Source organism: Chaetomium globosum, genomic scaffold, assembly GCF_000143365.1.
Source record: "Chaetomium globosum CBS 148.51 scaffold_1 genomic scaffold, whole genome shotgun sequence".
In the NCBI taxonomy this organism is placed as follows: domain Eukaryota; kingdom Fungi; phylum Ascomycota; class Sordariomycetes; order Sordariales; family Chaetomiaceae; genus Chaetomium; species Chaetomium globosum.
The window spans coordinates 4,270,520-4,288,661 of NT_165976.1; the positions used below are offsets into that span (position 1 = coordinate 4,270,520).

The 18,142-nt window shown below is 55.8% G+C and overlaps 5 protein-coding genes across 5 annotated transcripts in view; 2 read left to right on the plus strand and 3 right to left on the minus strand.

Annotated features, from left to right (window-relative positions):
- The window catches only part of CHGG_01386 (uncharacterized protein), a gene marked incomplete at both ends in the record, with an annotated part of 2,808 nt that extends 1,952 nt beyond the window's left edge, over positions 1 to 856 (minus strand). The window contains 4 exons of the mRNA XM_001220606.1: positions 13 to 315; positions 381 to 475; positions 585 to 632; positions 707 to 856. Of these exons, the coding sequence (XP_001220607.1) occupies positions 13 to 315; positions 381 to 475; positions 585 to 632; positions 707 to 856 (596 nt within the window). The remainder of the gene's footprint in view (positions 1 to 12; positions 316 to 380; positions 476 to 584; positions 633 to 706) is intronic.
- Positions 857 to 1,909: 1,053 nt separating this feature from the next.
- CHGG_01387 (uncharacterized protein) lies at positions 1,910 to 4,894 on the minus strand (the record flags this gene model as incomplete). Its single annotated transcript, XM_001220607.1, has 8 exons — positions 1,910 to 2,213; positions 2,283 to 2,728; positions 2,782 to 3,335; positions 3,385 to 3,484; positions 3,540 to 3,619; positions 3,702 to 4,559; positions 4,678 to 4,722; positions 4,786 to 4,894. 8 exons carry the CDS (start codon positions 4,892 to 4,894, stop codon positions 1,910 to 1,912), a joined length of 2,496 nt encoding a protein of 831 aa, XP_001220608.1.
- Positions 4,895 to 8,920: 4,026 nt separating this feature from the next.
- CHGG_01388 (uncharacterized protein) lies at positions 8,921 to 9,612 on the plus strand (the record flags this gene model as incomplete). Its single annotated transcript, XM_001220608.1, has 2 exons — positions 8,921 to 9,134; positions 9,236 to 9,612. The coding sequence occupies 2 exons, from the start codon at positions 8,921 to 8,923 to the stop codon at positions 9,610 to 9,612; spliced, it is 591 nt and encodes a 196-aa protein (XP_001220609.1).
- Positions 9,613 to 11,869: 2,257 nt separating this feature from the next.
- Positions 11,870 to 15,331, minus strand: CHGG_01389 (uncharacterized protein; the record flags this gene model as incomplete). The annotated part of the gene is made up of 5 exons (XM_001220609.1): positions 11,870 to 12,435; positions 12,723 to 12,810; positions 13,018 to 13,913; positions 13,963 to 15,108; positions 15,169 to 15,331. The coding sequence occupies 5 exons, from the start codon at positions 15,329 to 15,331 to the stop codon at positions 11,870 to 11,872; spliced, it is 2,859 nt and encodes a 952-aa protein (XP_001220610.1).
- Positions 15,332 to 15,761: 430 nt separating this feature from the next.
- On the plus strand, positions 15,762 to 17,116 carry CHGG_01390 (uncharacterized protein; the record flags this gene model as incomplete). Its single annotated transcript, XM_001220610.1, has 3 exons — positions 15,762 to 15,876; positions 15,959 to 16,034; positions 16,108 to 17,116. 3 exons carry the CDS (start codon positions 15,762 to 15,764, stop codon positions 17,114 to 17,116), a joined length of 1,200 nt encoding a protein of 399 aa, XP_001220611.1.
- Between the last annotated feature and the right edge of the window lie 1,026 nt (positions 17,117 to 18,142).

Consider the following 18,142-nt stretch of genomic DNA (forward strand, 5'->3'; position numbering starts at 1 on the left):
TTCGCCACCCACTTGACTGGGCCGTGGAGCCAGCGGAAGTCGTGAATCACGGCGATGATGCCAGCGATCAGCATCAGCAGGGGAAAGTACCACAGGGCGTTGTACAGAAGCCCCGCAGCAGCGCCGAGGAAAACGAGCAGTCGCGTGAGCTTATCGGTGATGGCCTTCTGTGCCAGCTGGACCGCGGCGAGCGCGATGATGCCCACGGTGGCAGCGTTCAGACCCGAGAGCAGCGCGTACACGGGGCCTGGGAGCGTCTCGTTGACGTTGGAGATGCCAATGGCGAGACCAAACATTCCCAGCGCGGCGGGCAGGCTGTTCCCGTATGTCAATCGTCATCCGTGGCGCGCATAACAAAGGGCAAAGTAAAGCAGACAAACCTCCAAATAAGGAACCCCAACACGGCCGACAAGAACCCGTCGTGGATCAGGTTGATGCAATACAACATCTTTGTGCTGCCCGGCCCAGAGAAGGCCTGGCACACGCTAAACAGCTCTTGATACTAACATTCAGTCAGTCAGACAGTAAGGACCCCTTATCATTCCCTCGTGTGAGAGAGGGGGGCCAGGCCAGGCCAGACTTACCACCTCTTCATCGATCCAATGCAGCTTGGTGACGAACTTATCATGAAACTGCAACCCGTCAGCATCACTCGGCTTCCTCAGCTTGTCGACACCACGGCAGATAGGAAAACAGGGCAACGTACAATCTTGAAATGCACCGGCGGGCCCCCGAACGAGGTAAACCCCAGATACCATGTCTCCCGGACTGTGTTCCAAAGCTTGCGGCTCAGATCCCGTTCCCAGAGGTTGTCCCAGGCCCAATTGGTGGGTGACCAGCCGGTCTTGACGCCCATGATCGCTGAGCTGTAAGGGCCACTGTTTGTTTTTGCTGGGTGGTTTTAAAGGATTAGGGCGAGAATAAGATGCAACTCCGAGATGGAAATGTCTTGCTCGTTCATATAGTTGAAGGGAGGGGCTTCAACAAGACAAGCGGGCCTGGTTTGTACAATCTGGAATCCTCGTCGTGAGAGAAAAGGGAAAGAGCTGGATATCGTTCAACTCTCCAGATATAGCATGTCGACATAAACATCCAAATAACCTTAAACGGCCTTGGCCATTGATCGATCACTTTCGGCGAGACAGATGAGGCAAGGCGAGACCCGGAAGACTTTTGGCGCCAAGGCTCTAACTACCGAGCTGGGAGTGGCCACTGGCCTCTCTTATGTGCACGGCAGACCACGTGGGTTTAGCGACATCCATATCTCATTTCCCATGGTTTCTGCAATATTCATATATTCCATGTCATCTCCCCAGACCCGACAGTCAGGGACTCGCCCCAAACCAGTGTATGTACATGTTAGGTAAACAACAATGTTTGAAGGCTATAGTTACCAATGATATACCGCCTCCCTCCTTTTAACCTCCACCGCCCGCTCCATACCTAACAATCCAACCCCATTACTAGTAGTACACGATGGCGCCAAAGCACTGGCTGCATGTAGCCAGATCCATTCACCCATCCACCCATCCGGCTAACATACATAATCCCCCCCAGAGCTGTTGCAGTAATAAGCCGAAACGCCGCCCAGCATAGTTAGTTATATCCCTAAAAACAGTATCCCGCCCTGTTTTGTTGATGTCTTCCGGACATCGCCCGTGTATGCCGTTGGCTATTCCAAGCATGTCTTACTTGTGTGTTTGTGACCAGTCCCAGTCCACCCACCAATGAAGCCAGTTGCGGGGAAAATGCCCAATGTAAAAAGATCCGCCCCTTTTCCAAACCACACCAAACCCAACGGTCGGGCGGCGACGAACCTGAGAGAGAGAGAGAGAGAGAGAGAGCCTGGTTGTTCTCGCAGCACCCTAGCGGTCTCAAAACGAGGAAAATGAGAGATACGCTCGCCACCTCAGTGTCGTTTGACGGGCAGATGGGCATCATAATCCCACGCCCGCTTGAGGCCGCCCTCATAGACACTCGCCACCGACTCCTGCCACATGGCCGGCGTCACAAACGTCTGCGCCTGCGCGGACGCGTACGGCGGAAGCGGCAGCTGTGCCCCCGGACGGAGCTGGCCCTGGACGGCGTGCATCTCCTGAAGGCTCGGGGAGACGCCCCCGGAGGAGGCCACGCTCAGGGAGCTCGCCTGCGTCGGTGCCGCCGCGGGCGGCGACGGCTGGATCGAGGGCGCGCCGAATGATGTGTTCCATTGGCTGGCGGTTTCTGTTAGCATTTCATCATCATGAGCGCCTGGCCGTGTTTGGATCGGGGACACCACTTACTCAAAGATGCGCGAGGGATTCCAGGTGGGTGCTTCGGACAACGGCAAGGTCTGCGAGACACCGGACGTCTGAGGACCGCGAACCGAAGCCATCGTGGTTAGCGACTGCACGACGGGCGATTCACTCTTGCCGTCCTGGGGGCCGACCGAAACGGGTGTCAGGGGGTGGTTGATGTAACTAACTTGCGAGTGCGACATTTGCGAATCCAGCGGTCGGCCGGGCGGGCTGGGGTGCGTCGCCGAGTGCGGGCTGCCGTACGGGAAGGTCGGCTTCAGGACGAACGGCTTCCTCACGTCGGCCGAGAAGGCCTCCCGGACCGAGTCGATCTGCTTTTGCATGTCGGGCATGGGCCACGCGCCCATGCACTTCTCCAGAATCCTCATGTGCCGCGTAAAGTAGTCTCTGGCCTGCGAGTTCAAATCTGGATCCGGCGATGTTATGGCGACCTGGGCGCTCGTCAGTCCACGCAAAGGCAAGAAAGGCTAGGGGGGAAACGTACTAGGTGTATCACGATGCAACCAAGCACGGCATAAATGGTAAAGTTAATCCCCCTCTGCATGCACTGCAGCCCATTCAGCCCAAACGAGTTCACAACCGCTTCTTGTAGCCTGCAGAGCATCTTGGCCGCGTTGTACGAGACCAGCATATGTTGCTTCCATTGTCCCCCAGGCGTCGACGGTGTTAGGACGGCCAATGATGGTCTGTTGTACAGGATGATCGACAGGTAGTAGTACGAATGAAGGTTGCCGACAAAGGCTGAAGGTATCCAAGGCGGCGATTCATCTGCCGGGTAGGTGAGTGTCAAGTCGGCGGGGAGTCCGGCCAACCAGGCGTCCAGAGACGGATCGAGTTGTGCAAACTCCGGGTTGATGCCCCATTCTTTGCTCTTTTTGAGCCGCCCATAGGTTCTTGCCATCCGGCCGACCGAGCGAACAATCCTGGTAAGGTAGGTGAAGTTACGTGAGATCTGGTGTTCGCTTTCGTCACCGTTCGGTATCGGCCGCGGAATGTCGAAGTTGACGCTGTCTTCTTCGATCTGAAAGTCGGTTCGACCTGGGCAACCGTAAGCGGATGATGTTTGCCTCGAGTTCATGGCACTTACCTTGCGGGGATCCAACCATCAACTCGACCACAAATAGAGTCTGCCAGATCCGATCCTTGAGCTCGCACTCTACCTGACTTCCACCGCATGGTCTACCGGCCTGATGGTCCGCATAGTGCTCGTCCAACCCAAGGACTTTGCCAAGCTGAACGCACTGCACGATGCTCATCCATGATCGGTAATAATAACCCTTCTTCGGCGCCGATTCCCTCGCCTTCAAAAGAATCATCATGGCCTGGAGCGTGCTCAGCCGCGGAACGTCCATAAACGAGTCGGCGTGTCCTAAGTAAGCAAGGTCAGTTCCTAGATCCGGTTACCAGAAATGACGGCCATCATACGTGTTGCGAGCGCTAGCCATTGCTGGCCTTGTGCGGGCTCGTCTGCGAGACGGCCTGCGATGGCAAACATGGCCTCAAGAAGAAGCGGGGAGATGGACTCCCGGTTGTTGTGCCATTGGTGGTAAAAGTAGCTCTTGTCGAGGACCGGAACGTAGGGGTGAGCATTGACAAAGTAGAGGTCGAGATAGTGGAGGACCGTGTCGTCGTCTGGCATCAGCTCCGGGGGGATTCGGATCTTTAGGCCTGGCCCTGCCGTTAGGGGGGGCAGGAACGTCTTGTATTCGTCGCCATCCTCCACAGCCGGCTCTTCGTCCCTGCTAGACTGCATTTTGCTGTTAAGATATGGTGCTGTCCCCGCCTCATTCACCTTCAAGGAACCCAGGAGATTCGCCAAGTCTTGTTGGGCGTACTCGGACTGAAAAGTGTCCTCTGGAGATCCGGGATTGGGCGCATGCTGCATCGGGGGCGTCGGAAACGCAGCAGTCTGCGCGGCGTACTGCTGGTCGACAGCGGCGACGGGGTGATGAGGCACGGCCCCATACTGAAGGTCGTGTGGCACAGGCTGAGGTTCCCCATACTGTACCGGATGGTAGAGACCAGAAGTATCTTGGTAAGTCTGCTGCGGGTAGACGGGCCCTGGCTTGGGCGCATGGGAGAGAAGGTGCTGCTGGTCTTGAAGGGGTAGTTGCTGACGGAAGTTGTCGGGAACATGTGAGGCCTCGAATTGGGAGTGTGGTGCATCGTATGCTTGTGAGTCGGAGCTGTCAAAGCCGTTCGGACGCACACAGTGCAGCTTCAGACGGATGCATGCAGAGCAGGGCCAGGTGTTGGTCGTTGCTGCGTCGCATTTAATTTTCCTCCTTCGGCATCCTTCACACGCTCTCATAACTATGTGTGCATGTCAGCACAGCACAATACTTGGAGCAAGACGGGGCAGGGATGAGATAGCCCATACCTTTCAATCGCTTATGTCGGTTGTGCTCATCGACGAAGACGTAATCTGGAAACCGGGTTAGACACCAAGACTAATCACCAAGGAGGCGGAGCCCGGCGACACGCATACTCTTTTGGGTTTCACGTGGCTGGTGCTGATAAGCTGGTGGTGCGAAAGAAAACGAGCCCATCTGTGAGGTCTGCGGGAGCAGCCGGCGGGCTGTCGGATCGTTGGACATGGTGGAAGATGCGGCTTGCACGGGCGCTCACGGCGGCGCGGTGATAAGAGGCGGGTGTGGGGGATAATGTGACATTCAGGACATCGACCAGGTTCAACCAAACTTATGTCGTTATCATACGGCTTGAGAGGCGTCGATGTTATCGTTGTCCTCAAGTCGTCAACACGAGGTGGGTGGCGCGCGCGGCAACGAGACGCTGTCGTCGGGCGATACGGCAACAAGCGCGGGCGATTCGGCCAGTGGAACGGCGCGGACGTGCAGCAGCTTTTAGCAATGCGCGTCCAAGCTCGATCCTCCCGGCCGGCGAGAGTCGAGCTAACGAAGGGTGCCTGACGGTGGTCCGGGGGCTGCTCAGAAACGAAGGGTAACCCTGTTCCAGGCTGCGTTTGTCGTCTAATAAACAGAATCAGGCCAGGGCCCGCACCGATCTAACAACTGTGAGCGCGGTCGAGGGGTTTCTCTGAACACCGCGGGAGCGGAGAGACTCTGAGGAGGGTTGTATGGGGAAGTCGCCGAAAAACCGGCCGGGAGGCGACCCCAGTAGAAAGAAAATGACGGCGTTGGGTGAAGAAGGGATCGAGAAGGACCTCGAATCCAAACCCCTGGAGCCGACTGATATCTCAAAGCTTCCAGGTTGGTACGTATCGTGAGTGGATACGCAATAGGTACCTCTTTGAAGAAAGATACAACAACGTCCGGTGTGCGTATGTATACTATATGATGTCGGTCGGCGGAGATGGCCGCGCAAGGCTACCCAGACTGCTGGCGTCTCTGCATTGACGCCATCTCAGAAGCATGAAGGGACGTGCCGCGGCGATGAATGGACAAGGAGGCCCAAGATGTGGTCATTTCCAGGGGCGCTGGATGGTGGGGTGAGCCTGCTTGGAAGCGGATCAAAGACGATGCGCTAAATTGAGGAGGCTGCCAGTGGGCCAGCGTCCAAGACAAGGGGTGATGGGCAAAGCAGGACCGCGCGGAGTGACCCGGAGGTGAGGGGTGGTGGCATCAAGGAAGCCGCCTGTCCGCCCACCTCCCGGTGTCTCTCCACGCCCACGAACAGGGGGGGTTCCCCTGTGACCCCTGCACCGCTTCCACAAACCACCAACGCGGGCCGATATCATGTCGACCCTCGACCCCTTGACCCAAGGTTTGTGGTGCTATTCTTCGCCGCTCGCTTTGGTTCACGCAACTCCACTGATGGCTTGTTGTTTCCTCGAGTTCTTCTTGCATCATCCCCAGTCCCTTCGGTTCAAGAAACGCCGATCCCGATCCCCCGGGCGCGCACGAATAGAATACTATGGCAGGGGGTACAATCCGGATTCCACATATCCACAGACTTGGCTCGGGATGTCAGGCCCTCGGTGTCCCCCTGCCAAACTGCCGTGCGTTGCTGCAGAAGCGGTTTCTGTTGCCCGCGGTACACGAGTTACGCATGTAGTTATACGAAATATTCGTAACTGAAATACTTGGTACTTGCTCTGCTGGGATAGGCGAAAAAGGCAGGGTAACAACACAGGCGCTTGCCCACCATTGTGTGCATACATGCCCACGCAGCAATACTTGTTAAGTCGGTAGCAACATGGGGATCCTCTCGTCTGCTGCTCTCTCGGAGGACGGTCAGGGGGCTCGGATAATAGTTCTTTCGCCCTCATCGTCCATAGCACCAGCGGATGGTCTGGTTCTACGAAGTAGAAGACCTGTCTTTTGTTGTCCTGTACACAGTACATACCTCCTAGCAGAAATGAAATCCGCCGACGCCGCGAGCTTGACTGTGCCTTCGGCGTACAGTTCTTAACTCCTTGGCACTAGGGCATTTGGATGCGTCTGGGCGTGGAACGCTAATGTAGAATTGAAGAGCGGATGTACAGTTCCGACAAATAAGAGATGCAGGAGGCTTCTTGTATCAACAGACCTCGGTACAAGGGAGACCGACCCGTGAGAACTTTGGTCCAGACCGAGCTTTCAACTCCAGAGCGATTCAGGCACTCAGCCAGGATTCACTGCGGTGAGGCGTACCGGGGGCCACAGTGTATCCGCATTCCGGGGAAACCGGGGCCAGCTCCATCGCCGCAGGAAGTTGAACAACAGCTTCGATTCGCGGGGGCCGTTTTACAAGTTGTTCGACAAATGTCCGGAGTGAGTGCCGAGCTGAGCTATTGGATGGTTTCCGACCAACAGCGAGGGGCGTTTGAGGATACATGAAAAGTGTTTCAGCATTTGCCATGGCGCCCAGGCAAGGAGTTTCGTCGACGTCTTCTGTCCGCTCTCAGACGCCCAGTGCGATCCCCCAATTTCGAATTTTTGATCTCCGTAGTGAGTTAGCTCGGAAAGAGGGAGTCGCCTCTGGTCCGAGTGGCACGTAGACCTTGGTGGCGTTGCAGTAGCCCGACGCAGCACGCGACGCCGAGCCCGCTAGCAGTGGCCCTGTGCTGGGGGCTTTGGGGGTGATGAGTCCCGGCTGTTGTTGGCCTAACTGTTCCCATAACGTGATTGCCAATACCACGCCACGGCTGGGCCTTGTCAACCCATGTCTATCACATGCCCGAAATCCAGCGAGACACAAGAGAGCGGGGTGGGCCAATGGTTACCGTTGGATGCCGAGGGTGAATATTCCGCATTCACCGCTGGTAAATCCGTCTGTGGCGTTCACTTCTCGCGATCTCATGCCTAAAACAATGTGGTCGAGAGTGATGTCTGAGTTGGAGGAAGGAGGAGAAAACAGTTACCGAGCAGGGTGCCGAGAAAGGCCGCAGCTTGGCTGATTCGGGAGGCCATCGGATGTTACGCTCAGGGATCACCCATGGTTTTCCGACTTGCTCCATCCTTTTGGGCAAAAGGGTCCACAAGTCGTGTGTGTCCTTCGGAGAGGGAAACGACGAGAAAGAGAGGGCTCTCAACAAGGCGTTGGTTTTGTTTTTCAAGACCCAGTTTCCCACTTGGCTAACTTGAAGGTTTGTCGCTGGCGATCCCCAGGGGCCCATGCCGGCCACGCCATGCAAGACATGCCCGGAAAAGACACAGGACGGAAACCAGACGGCCCCAGTACCAAAGATCAGAGAGACCCGCCGTGTCGTGCCATGCCCCGGCAGATGCAGGCACCGGGCTTGCTTTCCACGATGCGATGAATTTAAGGTTGGAGATCACGGATCCGACGTCTCTTTTCTGCAGTCAACACAGCATCTCCCAGGCCTATTGTAGAAACAAGTCCGAGAGGCGCTGCGTCATTGCCGCCTTAAACGTGGGGATGGCTCAAAGACCCGGGAACCACGAGTTGCCAAGCAGGGTGCTCTGGTGGTGTTCGTCGTGGCTTCGGCGCAGGGATCGTAGAAGCCCCACGCGGCGTATTCGGGATCTTGCCGGCACCCATGTCTGAGAATCATTGCATGAAATGTGCGATTTCGCGCTCGAAGCCGCAATGATGAAATTTCCGAAGAGGGACGGTCGGGGGCGGTGAGAGCGGTCGCACGTGGACATAAGGTACCTCACTTACTTAAGGGAGTTAATCTATTCGTATAGATAGGATTAACCTTCCATGTCAGTAGTGTGTGTGTGATGTTGGTCAGAAAAGACAATATTCAAAACTTGAGTTTGTGGGGCGAAAACACCAGTTGGTTTTGGAAGATCAATCTGGAATGTGGAATGCCTCGGATCGTTTTCAAGCGAGGAAAAATAGGAAGCTCAAAGAGCCCTGAGACGACGGTGCTGCCAATACCGTTGAGGTGCGTTAACTAGTGGGGCGTGGGGTGGAGTGGAACGGTGGAACCCCGCCATGAACACCCGGCAGGGTGGCAGGCGATGGAGGTTCTACTGTGGTATTCTCTCAGCTGCCAAATCGATTGCTCAGCAGCGTCAACAAGGAAGAAAGTTGCAATCCATCGCCAACAAGCTCCCTTTGCGCACATTTTCCTTTATTCCACTTCCACTTACGTCCATCCTCCACATCAGGATACCACGTAACATCGCCTTTTCCGGGCCGTCCCCCACGTTTCGTTCAACGGCGAGAACTGTTCTGTCAAACGGCCAAAGATGGAGAGAGATCTCGAGAACGCCAACCCCACTATCCTGAATGTGTCACAGCTGCCCAGCAGACAGCGGAAGGGGCCTGTGACGAGGCACGGCCCGGATTCCAAGTGTGACAGCATCGTCTTCCCCCAACACCCCTGGCCATTCGGCTCGACTTCATCATCGGACGAAGGAGACGATGACGGCGAAGATCATGTGGATGCGCAAGATATCTACGGTAAGTGCCGTCGTCTATGAAACCCACCCCTGTCGACGACCAGGGAAGCACAACACAAGCGCACCTGGAGACTAAACAACAAACTAACTAACGCTTCATAGACCTCATATCCACCATCTCGGACCCTGAGCACCCGCATACATTGGGACAGCTGTCTGTTGTGAGGCTCCCAGACATCCACCTGGACCCCTCCCCCGCCGTGCTGCCAGACCCAGATTCTCTCGTCACCGTTTTGGTTGAGCTCACCCCCACCATCAACCACTGCTCCTTAGCAACCGTCATCGGTCTCGCCGTACGGTGTCGGCTAGAGCAGACACTGCCGCCCAACTACCGGGTTGACGTCAGGATGAAGGACGGGTCACATGCCCAAGACGACCAAGTCAACAAGCAGTTGGGTGACAAGGAAAGAGTCGCAGCCGCATTGGAAAACGACACGCTACAGCGCATGGTGGATAAAATGCTTGAGACATGTGCATGAGTGGATTATCCTGGTAGACCGTTACAAAGATTTGCCCGGTCGGGTTGAAAGCTTGGGTGGCATCTCGAAGGACCCGTCCCTTGCTTGCCGTGGCATTCAGGTGCTAGTGTGACCGCCAGCAGAATATTTGAATCCTCTGAACAAGGCTTGCCACGACACAGTCAGCGCCAGATGTCCAAAGAAGAGCTCGGTCAAGCACAGTCCGCTATGATTGGTGGGACAACTTCGGTCTGAACTCTTGGTCCGCCTCGCTCCCACCCGCTCGGGACGCTCCCAGGTTCTCATCCGCTTCTCGACCAAAGGCACCCTTGCGCGGCATAGGAATTGGTGCAGAACACCGCCTGAAAACCAGGCCAAGACCAACTTCTCGAAGGCATGCATATGAAATGCGACTTGTCAAGATCGACATACATGCACACCAGGCTAGATACAAACAATACGAATCGGCGGAATACTCAAGCTTCCGCAAATCCTGTCCCAGGATGTCAACATGCAGTATGTTTCAGCACCTCCCAGAAGGCCGAGATTGAACACTCGCTCCACTCCTTCAAATACTTGTTGACGATCGCCTCGTCACTCGGGCATTAAGCAAACATTACTATTTTGGGTGAGACATTTTCTGTTTCTCGTCATTCGAAAGACGGGTATCTACTTCAATCAGTACCCGGTTTGAACTAAAGGGCCTCATCTCCGTGTTTAAACAGACTGTGTAACGGCAGGGGATGCTAGTTTTAGAGCACATACTTGTAAACATGCTGCATATACGCAGTAGATTCTCAACCCCCCCTGTTGGCATTGAGTTCTGTCTCTAGGCAACCTCCATACGGAGCACGCCGAACTCCAAGGCAACAAGACGCTGTCGACACACAATGCCTGCTGTTTCCATTCGTCATCGGCTTCCCAGACCTCTTGCGTGCCTGGTCCACGTCACTTGCTTGCATGGCATCTCAGAGCAGGCCATAACAAGTGACGTTGAGTCGGACCGAGCAATCACTCACCGAGCACAGAAACGGAGATTTCCGAGAGTAGCTAGGTGGAGAGGAAGATTCACTGCTAGGAAGGAGAAAATAAAGAAACCGAGATCGCCGGGCGTAGTAGGTACCGTGTACTGTGTCTGATGCTGGAAAGGAGAGTGGCGGATACGGACCAAGGCGTGGAACAACCAAACCAGGCTCTCCACGCCTTCCGAGACCCTCTCTCTCACCCGCGTGTTTCAGTTGACATCACATCCGTGCCTTTGCCCAGACTGCCCATCGATCGCATGGGTTGTCCCCCGCCAAGGGAAGTTGACAGACAGCAGCATCGGATGATGTTTTGCCAGGATCGGGCGTGGAGATCGAGCCGCAACGTCCCCCCTTGCACATCGTGTCAACGGTCGACCGAACCAACAGACGAAAAAATAACCTTTTGCATGCCCTGCCCGTCCGGCCCAAATCCCATAAACAGACCTGCATGTCCGTCATGCCTTTCCTTAGCGCCAACAGACAACGAAAAAACACCTAATTCCCACCTCCCTCTACCTCCCTCCACAGCCCTCCCCCGAAAAACGACATGTGAAGGTCCAGCCAGCTGCTGCCTGCCACACCATGCGGCCGATCTCTAACCTCCTCCCTGTTCGAGTAGGGAACGACCATCCACATCCTCGTTTTTGTCTCACAACCCAACCGTCGTTGGCAGCTTTGCTCAAGGGGAGAGGGGGGGGGGGGGTACAACTTCAAAAAAAAAAAAAGCCGCACATGGGCATGGGCCTCACGAGCCTACCTTGCTTGCGCCTGTTCTGGTGAGACATACATGCCCACATCCGATTAGCGACGCCATAGCGTTGCAGTGGTGTGTCGATGGGGAAAAGGGGGGGGGGGTTTGGTTTATGGTGGTTTGTTGGTTGTGTTGTTTGACATCGCATCTAGAACCTCTGAGCAAGACTGCGTTTTTTTTTTCTCCCTCGTTGGGCTTGTCCTTGTCATCATGCCACCTCGATATCGGGGGTGGAGTGGGAAAACGGAAGCTTCCTTGCTCCTGAGAAATGTCAACGACATCACAACGGCCTGGCGAGGGGCATCACGATGGCCTGACGGCTTCGATTGCCACCGCATCCGTTGTAGGAACTACGGGCGGGTAGCCATGTCTCACAGAATTACAATGTCCCCAGACCAGACTCACAAAGTCAACAGTTGTATTAGTCCTCTACAACCTTCTGCGCCCTGAAACGCCACAACGCCAGACAGACAGACTGAACCATGCATGGCTCAGGGCTTTCTCAAGCGCCATCCAAAGTCCCCTCCTCGACCAACTTCTGATAAAACTCAGCCTCCAAGAACTTGGCCACCGTCACATCCTCGCTTAGCCCCTTGCGCCGTCTCGTCTTGAGCACAAAATCCCTCGCGGTGGCCAGCGGGGTGGCCATCTGCAACGGGCGCGTCACCGCCTCCCGATCGAGCGGGTCGCCGGGCACGACATTCCAGCGGTCAAAGACCAGGCTGACCATGGCGCGGCCGGGGGTGTTGATGCGCAGGTCCGTCTCGAAGCCGAATGAGTCAATCACGGGCAGCAGGCCGTCCACGCGGTAGAGGGGTGTGCCCGCGATAGGGCCGTCCGACAGGACATGCCCGCGGCGACGGGCCAGGATGTTGTAGACTGTACTGACAGAGTCCTGTGGGCCCGTCATCGACACCGAGTACATGGGTTCCATGAGCCGGGGCGAGGCCATCAGGAAAGACGAGTAGCAGGCGCGGCGTGTGGTGGGAATAATCTGGCCGCCGCCGCGGAAGATGGCCTCCTGGGCCAGGGCGATGTCAATGAGTCGGAATTTGGTGTTGCGTATGGCTGGGATCAGGGTTGATTGTTAGCAGAACGCACGAAATGGCACGACATGGCACGATGGGAAGGGATGGGGCTGAGTTTGCTTCTCCCGGAAAGAGGGCTGTTGGCTGATCAAATCGGGTGGATCCTGCGGGTGTGGCTTCCTATTGTGATCGGAAGGGGGGAGATCCGGTGGAGGTGGTGCGACGGTGGAGATCTTGCATGGTAGGTTGCTCTGCAGGAGGCTCGGAGGGGATGTGCAGCACACCACTCGAACCCAGGTGCAGGCAGGTTGGGGGAGGACGACTTACGTTCTTCGCAGAGCGGCCCTTCACGAGTCGCCCAGCTGAATCCCTGGCGGATCGACTCCTTGACTGTGTTCAGCCGTTTCTTGTCGACCTGGTGCAAGAATCGTTAGCACGCGCAAGGCAACAGACGGAACGATTCCGATGAGGCGTAGACATTCCCAACAGAGACATCGGATGTGAGAAATGCAACGCTAGACGTACCTCCGCCGGCAGTGTGTCATCCTGTAAAATGTTTGGCCCCATCTCGTCGGGACCGAACGCCCAGATGCTTCTGGCCGCGAGGATGTCCCATCCATACTTCTCCTCGAAGAACTTGGGACGTCTTGCGCATCGGATCTCGTATCCTGACCGCCCCTGACTCGATGTCCCTGGCGATCCCGTCATCCAGGGGTTCTGCTGCCATCGTGATGGTGTTCTTCTTGTTGGGTGTGATGGCATAGCATTTCGTGGCCGACATATCCTGCACCGTCTCGCAGAACCGGACGACAGGATCTGACACCCTGACTTCCATGTCCGCATACAGCCGCCGCAGGTCATGCAGCACGCAGTCCATGTACAGCTCGCCGGTGCCGAGAATGATGTGCTCGCCCGACTCCTCCACTTTTGTTGTGATTAAGGGGTAACTCTTGTTGATTTTTCTGATGCCGTCAAGCATCTTGGGAAGCTCGGATGGGTTGATGGGTTCGACCGCGACCTTGAGAACGGACTCGGTGAAATGTGATAGTGGTTTGAAGATGTAGGCGTCCTCGTCGTCCTCGAACTTCTTGTCGACGATGGTGGCGGTCTTGACGATTGAGTTGTCCACGCCTCCTAGAAGGACCCAGTTACCTGCGGGAACGCCGTCGGTGGGGATGTTGTATCGTGTCTCGCCGATGAGGACGTCGGAGACTCTCCCCAACACCATGTCTTCCTCGTCATCGATAGAGTAACCTTCGCCGAGGACCCGGACTTCGATGCCCGGCCGCACGATACCGCTCATCACGCGCCCAAACGAGTAGAAGCTCTTGGCATCGGCGGTGTTAAAGAGCTTCGTTACGTGAATCACCAGCGGCCCGTTTTGGTCACACTTTTTCATCGACTGTGCTATCTTGGTGTCTAGCGGTCCGGTGTAGTACTGTGACAGCTTCTTCTCAGCAGCCTCGGCCGGCGAGGGAACATGTTGGCAGACCATATCGACGAACCCAGTTGATGGCCCTACGCTCCCGTTAGTATGTTGAGGCAGTATGGGTAGGAAGGAACGTACCGAAGAACTGCTCGCAGACAAGCTTCAGGAGTACTTTTGGATCCGACTTGTACTGAGATGGCTTGAGCTGGATGCCGAGCTTCTCCAAGGTCTCCTTCAGGTCCTCCGGGCTCTCGCTAATGGTGTGAGAGTACAGCTTATATATCGGCTCCAGGATGAAGTTGACGAATGATCGCTTGGCTTCTGGCTCGACGGGTTTCCTGGTAAAACTCCGTTTCCGCGGGTTGAAGTAGACGTCTCCCCACAACCGCCGTGAGAACTCCTGGATGTTGACGCCGCCGAAGCTGTCAGAGTACATCTTGGCAAAAGACGCCAACGTAAAGCACCAGCCCATGGAAGCACAGGCGAAGAGCACATTCCCTTTCTCGGGGCTTATCCTCCTTTCCGCACCCCGTCCGGGTATTGTGTTCTCAATAACGGTGTTGACTTCCTCGATGACGTGTTTCAGCTTGTAGTATGCGTCGTTGGGCGGTAGCTTCAGCTCGAGTATTAGCCGATCCATCTTGTTGACGATCAACGTAAGTGGGATGTCCTCGAGAACCGCGTGCTTGATGATCTGCTCCGTGTTGACCTGCACCCCTTCGACCACATCCACTACCAAGCACACGCCGTCCACCAACCGCAATGATGCCGCCACCTCATCGACGAAGTCCACATGCCCCGGGGTGTCGAGGATGTTGACAAGATGCGATTTCCCTTTGGTGTTTGGGAGGACCAAGCTCATGGGGGCGGCTTTGGTCGACAGCCCCCGATCCCGTTCGAGGACATGAACGTCGGTGTATCGGAGTTGCTCGTCCCGCTTCTTTCCCGTCCGCTTATCCAACCGCTCTGTGATCGCATGGGTCTCCAGAACCAGCATGTCCATCAATGCAGTCTTGCCGTGGTGCAGATGTCCTGCCAAGGCGACGTTCCGAATCTGTTCCGGGAAGTTCATGAGGTCGGCCAGGAAACTCCGGTCGAAGTAGACGGGCGGTAGGTCGGCTTCCTCGATGCTGAACTTCTTCTGCTCGACCGGGGCAATGATGGGCTGTGTTAGGGGTTGTGCATCTTCCTCTTCCACCAATGTCTCGACTCCTTCCCCGTACACTTGCGCCGCTGTCGGGTAGTACTGCTTGTCTTCATGGAGAATGACTGCGTTTGAAGGTCCTTCATCTTTGCCAATGGTTAGTTCCGAGCTCGAACGTATCCGTTCCTCTGTGTGCATACCATCAACATCCATCTGCTCCTCGGTGGGAGCTTCTTGGGCTGCCTCGGGGTACTCGCCGTAGGCAAAGTTGCCTACGTCCACGCCATGCTCGGATTCTTCTTCAGAGGCCTCGACATCCTCGCCAATGAAGTTTCCAAACTCGTCATATAGATCGTCGTCCATGGTTGCGGGAAAAATGGGTGTTTCGTCTTTGAATGGCCCCAAAATCGTTGTCCCGTCGCGTCGCGTGCAGTGATGTAAGGCTGCTCCAAAAAATTACCGACTCTGGCTTGGTCGTCGCACATTGGCGCATTGGATCTTGGATCAGAGCTGTGTGGCTGAAAGCTCCTGAGGTCGTTCTTGCACTCGCCACAGATGGGGCGCTTCCTTGGGCGTCCGGCGGTCGGCCAGACCCTTGCAGAACGGGCACTTGTTATTCGCCGCTGACTAAACGGGGGGCAAGGGACCCTTGTTCTCGACGGAGGGGCATATCTTATCGGCGCCATCGACTCCTTTGCTCAACTATAGAAATTCCCCACTACACCGACAATCCCAGGTGCCCAACCAGTTCATCCCAAGAGTCTAATTGTCTTTACACGCAAAAATCGTCAACATGGCCGGTCTGCCTTCAGTTTACATCGTTTCCGCCGCGAGAACCCCCGTGGGTAGCTTCTTGGGGAGTCTTTCCAGTCTCACTGCCACCCAATTGGGTTCCCACGCCATCAAGTGTAAGAGAGGCCGTTTTCTGTTTTCCGTACTTTGTCGCCAACCCCTGACAGGATATCACGACTAACTAAACTACGCCATCAGCTGCCGTTGAGCGTGTGCCCGAGATCAAGCCCGAGGATGTTGAGGAGGTTTTCTATGGCAATGTCCTGTCTGCCAAGTAGGTGACCTAGTCGACTAACAACAACAAATACCCCACCATCGATGTCCTCCTAACACTCTCTCGCTCCCAGTCTCGGCCAGGCCCCTGCCCGGCAGTGCGCCATCAATGCCGGTCTCTCAGAGAGCGTTGTGTGCACGACCATCAACAAGGTGTGCGCCTCAGGCCTGAAGGCCATCATCCTCGGTGCCCAAACCATCATGACCGGCAACGCCTCCATCGTCGTGGCTGGTGGCACCGAGAGCATGTCCAACACACCACACTACCTCCCGAACCTCCGCACCGGTGTCAAGTACGGTGACGCCTCTCTCGTCGACGGCGTGCAGAAGGACGGTCTCCGTGACGCATACGGCAAGCAGGAGCTCATGGGCATGCAGGGCGAGCTCTGCAGCGAGGAGCACGGCTTGACCCGCGAGATGCAAGATGAGTACGCCATCAACACATACAAGAAGGCCCAGGCCGCCACCGAGGCCGGCGTTTTCACCGAGATTGCGCCCATCGAGGTGAGCGGCGGCCGTGGCAAGCCCCCCATCAAGGTCGACCGGGATGAGGAGGTCAAGAACCTCAATGTCGACAAGCTGAAGTCGGTTCGCCCCGTTTTCATCCCCAACGGTGGTACCGTCACCGCTGCCAACGCCGCCCCCATCAATGACGGTGCTGCCGCCGTGGTGCTCGTCTCCGAGGCCAAGCTCAAGGAGCTCGGCATCAAGCCCATCGCCAAGATTCTCGGCTGGGCTGATGCGGCCCGGGACCCCCCTCGCTTCACCATCGCCCCGGCGCTCGCCATCCCTAAGGCCATCAAGCATGCTGGCCTGACGGAGAAGGATGTCGACTACTACGAGATCAACGAGGCCTTCTCAGTGGTGGCCCTGGCCAACATCAAGCTGCTCAACCTCGATGCCGAGAAGGTCAACGTATTCGGTGGCTCGGTTGCCATTGGCCACCCGCTGGGTGCTTCGGGTGCCCGCATCGTCACGACTCTGACCTCGGTTCTCCGCGAGAAGAAGGGCAAGATCGGCGTGGCTGGTATTTGCAACGGCGGTGGCGGCGCTTCGGCCCTTGTGATTGAGAACCTGCAGTGAGTGGCTTGTCCTGGGTGCGGTGCGTTCAACACACTCTCGGATGGGAAAAGCGTTTCGAGCGTTGTCTGCAAAACGGAGCGGCGGTTCTAATGCAATATGATCATCGTTTAATAGATCGGTGGTGCTTCCACAGATAGCCAAACCCAGTCTATAGAATTTTGGCATCTAAGATGGGCAAAGGCCGTCTCAGAGCATGGCCAATAGTAAAGTAAAATAATTCACGTGGCTCTTGATCCGCCTCATATTTCTAGATCCTCGGCCATGGTAACCAAGGTCAGGCAAACTCATCATACCTCCCCGCCGTTGCCGACTCTTAGTTCCCTGGCCTCCAAGCCTTGACACAGCCGTCTTCTCCAGCGGTAAACACCACATGATGCTCATCATAGAAGCAAAAACTCCTCACCAACTCTGACCCGTGCGCTCCCGGCAGCCCAACAACGGTGTCCCTATCCAACCCCCACCCGCTAGCGCCCTTGGACAAGTGAATCAACTGGAACATTTCCTGGCTACCCCATCGTTAGCACCGCGCAGTAGAAAGGTGAAAAACCAAAACACCACCAACAACCACCACCACCACAAAAAACTTACTCCTGCGCCCCCACCGAGCACACTCCATCGATACAGGGACCAGAGTGAAATCATTTAAAGAGCAAGTCCAAGCTCGCGACGGTGGTTGTGTTGTTTCGAAAGTCGAAAATCGTCGGGCTCAGTATGATATGTGGTTAGGATTTGAAGCGGCACACATCTTCCCACTTGCATACGAACAATACTGGATAGAGAGCGGTTATGGCCGTTGGATCACAACTGATCCACCTCAAGGGGGAAAGATCAATTCTGTACAGAATGGTATTCTTCTCAGGTCCGATCTCCATCAGCTCTTCGATCAATATGCGTTCTCTATTAATCCTGACGTACGTTTCCATATTATCATTGTGTATTCTACAGCCACTAACCTTGTATAGAACGGATACAAGATTATCTTTTTCATTGACGACTTGGACCAACTAGCTGGGCAAAGTCTCGACA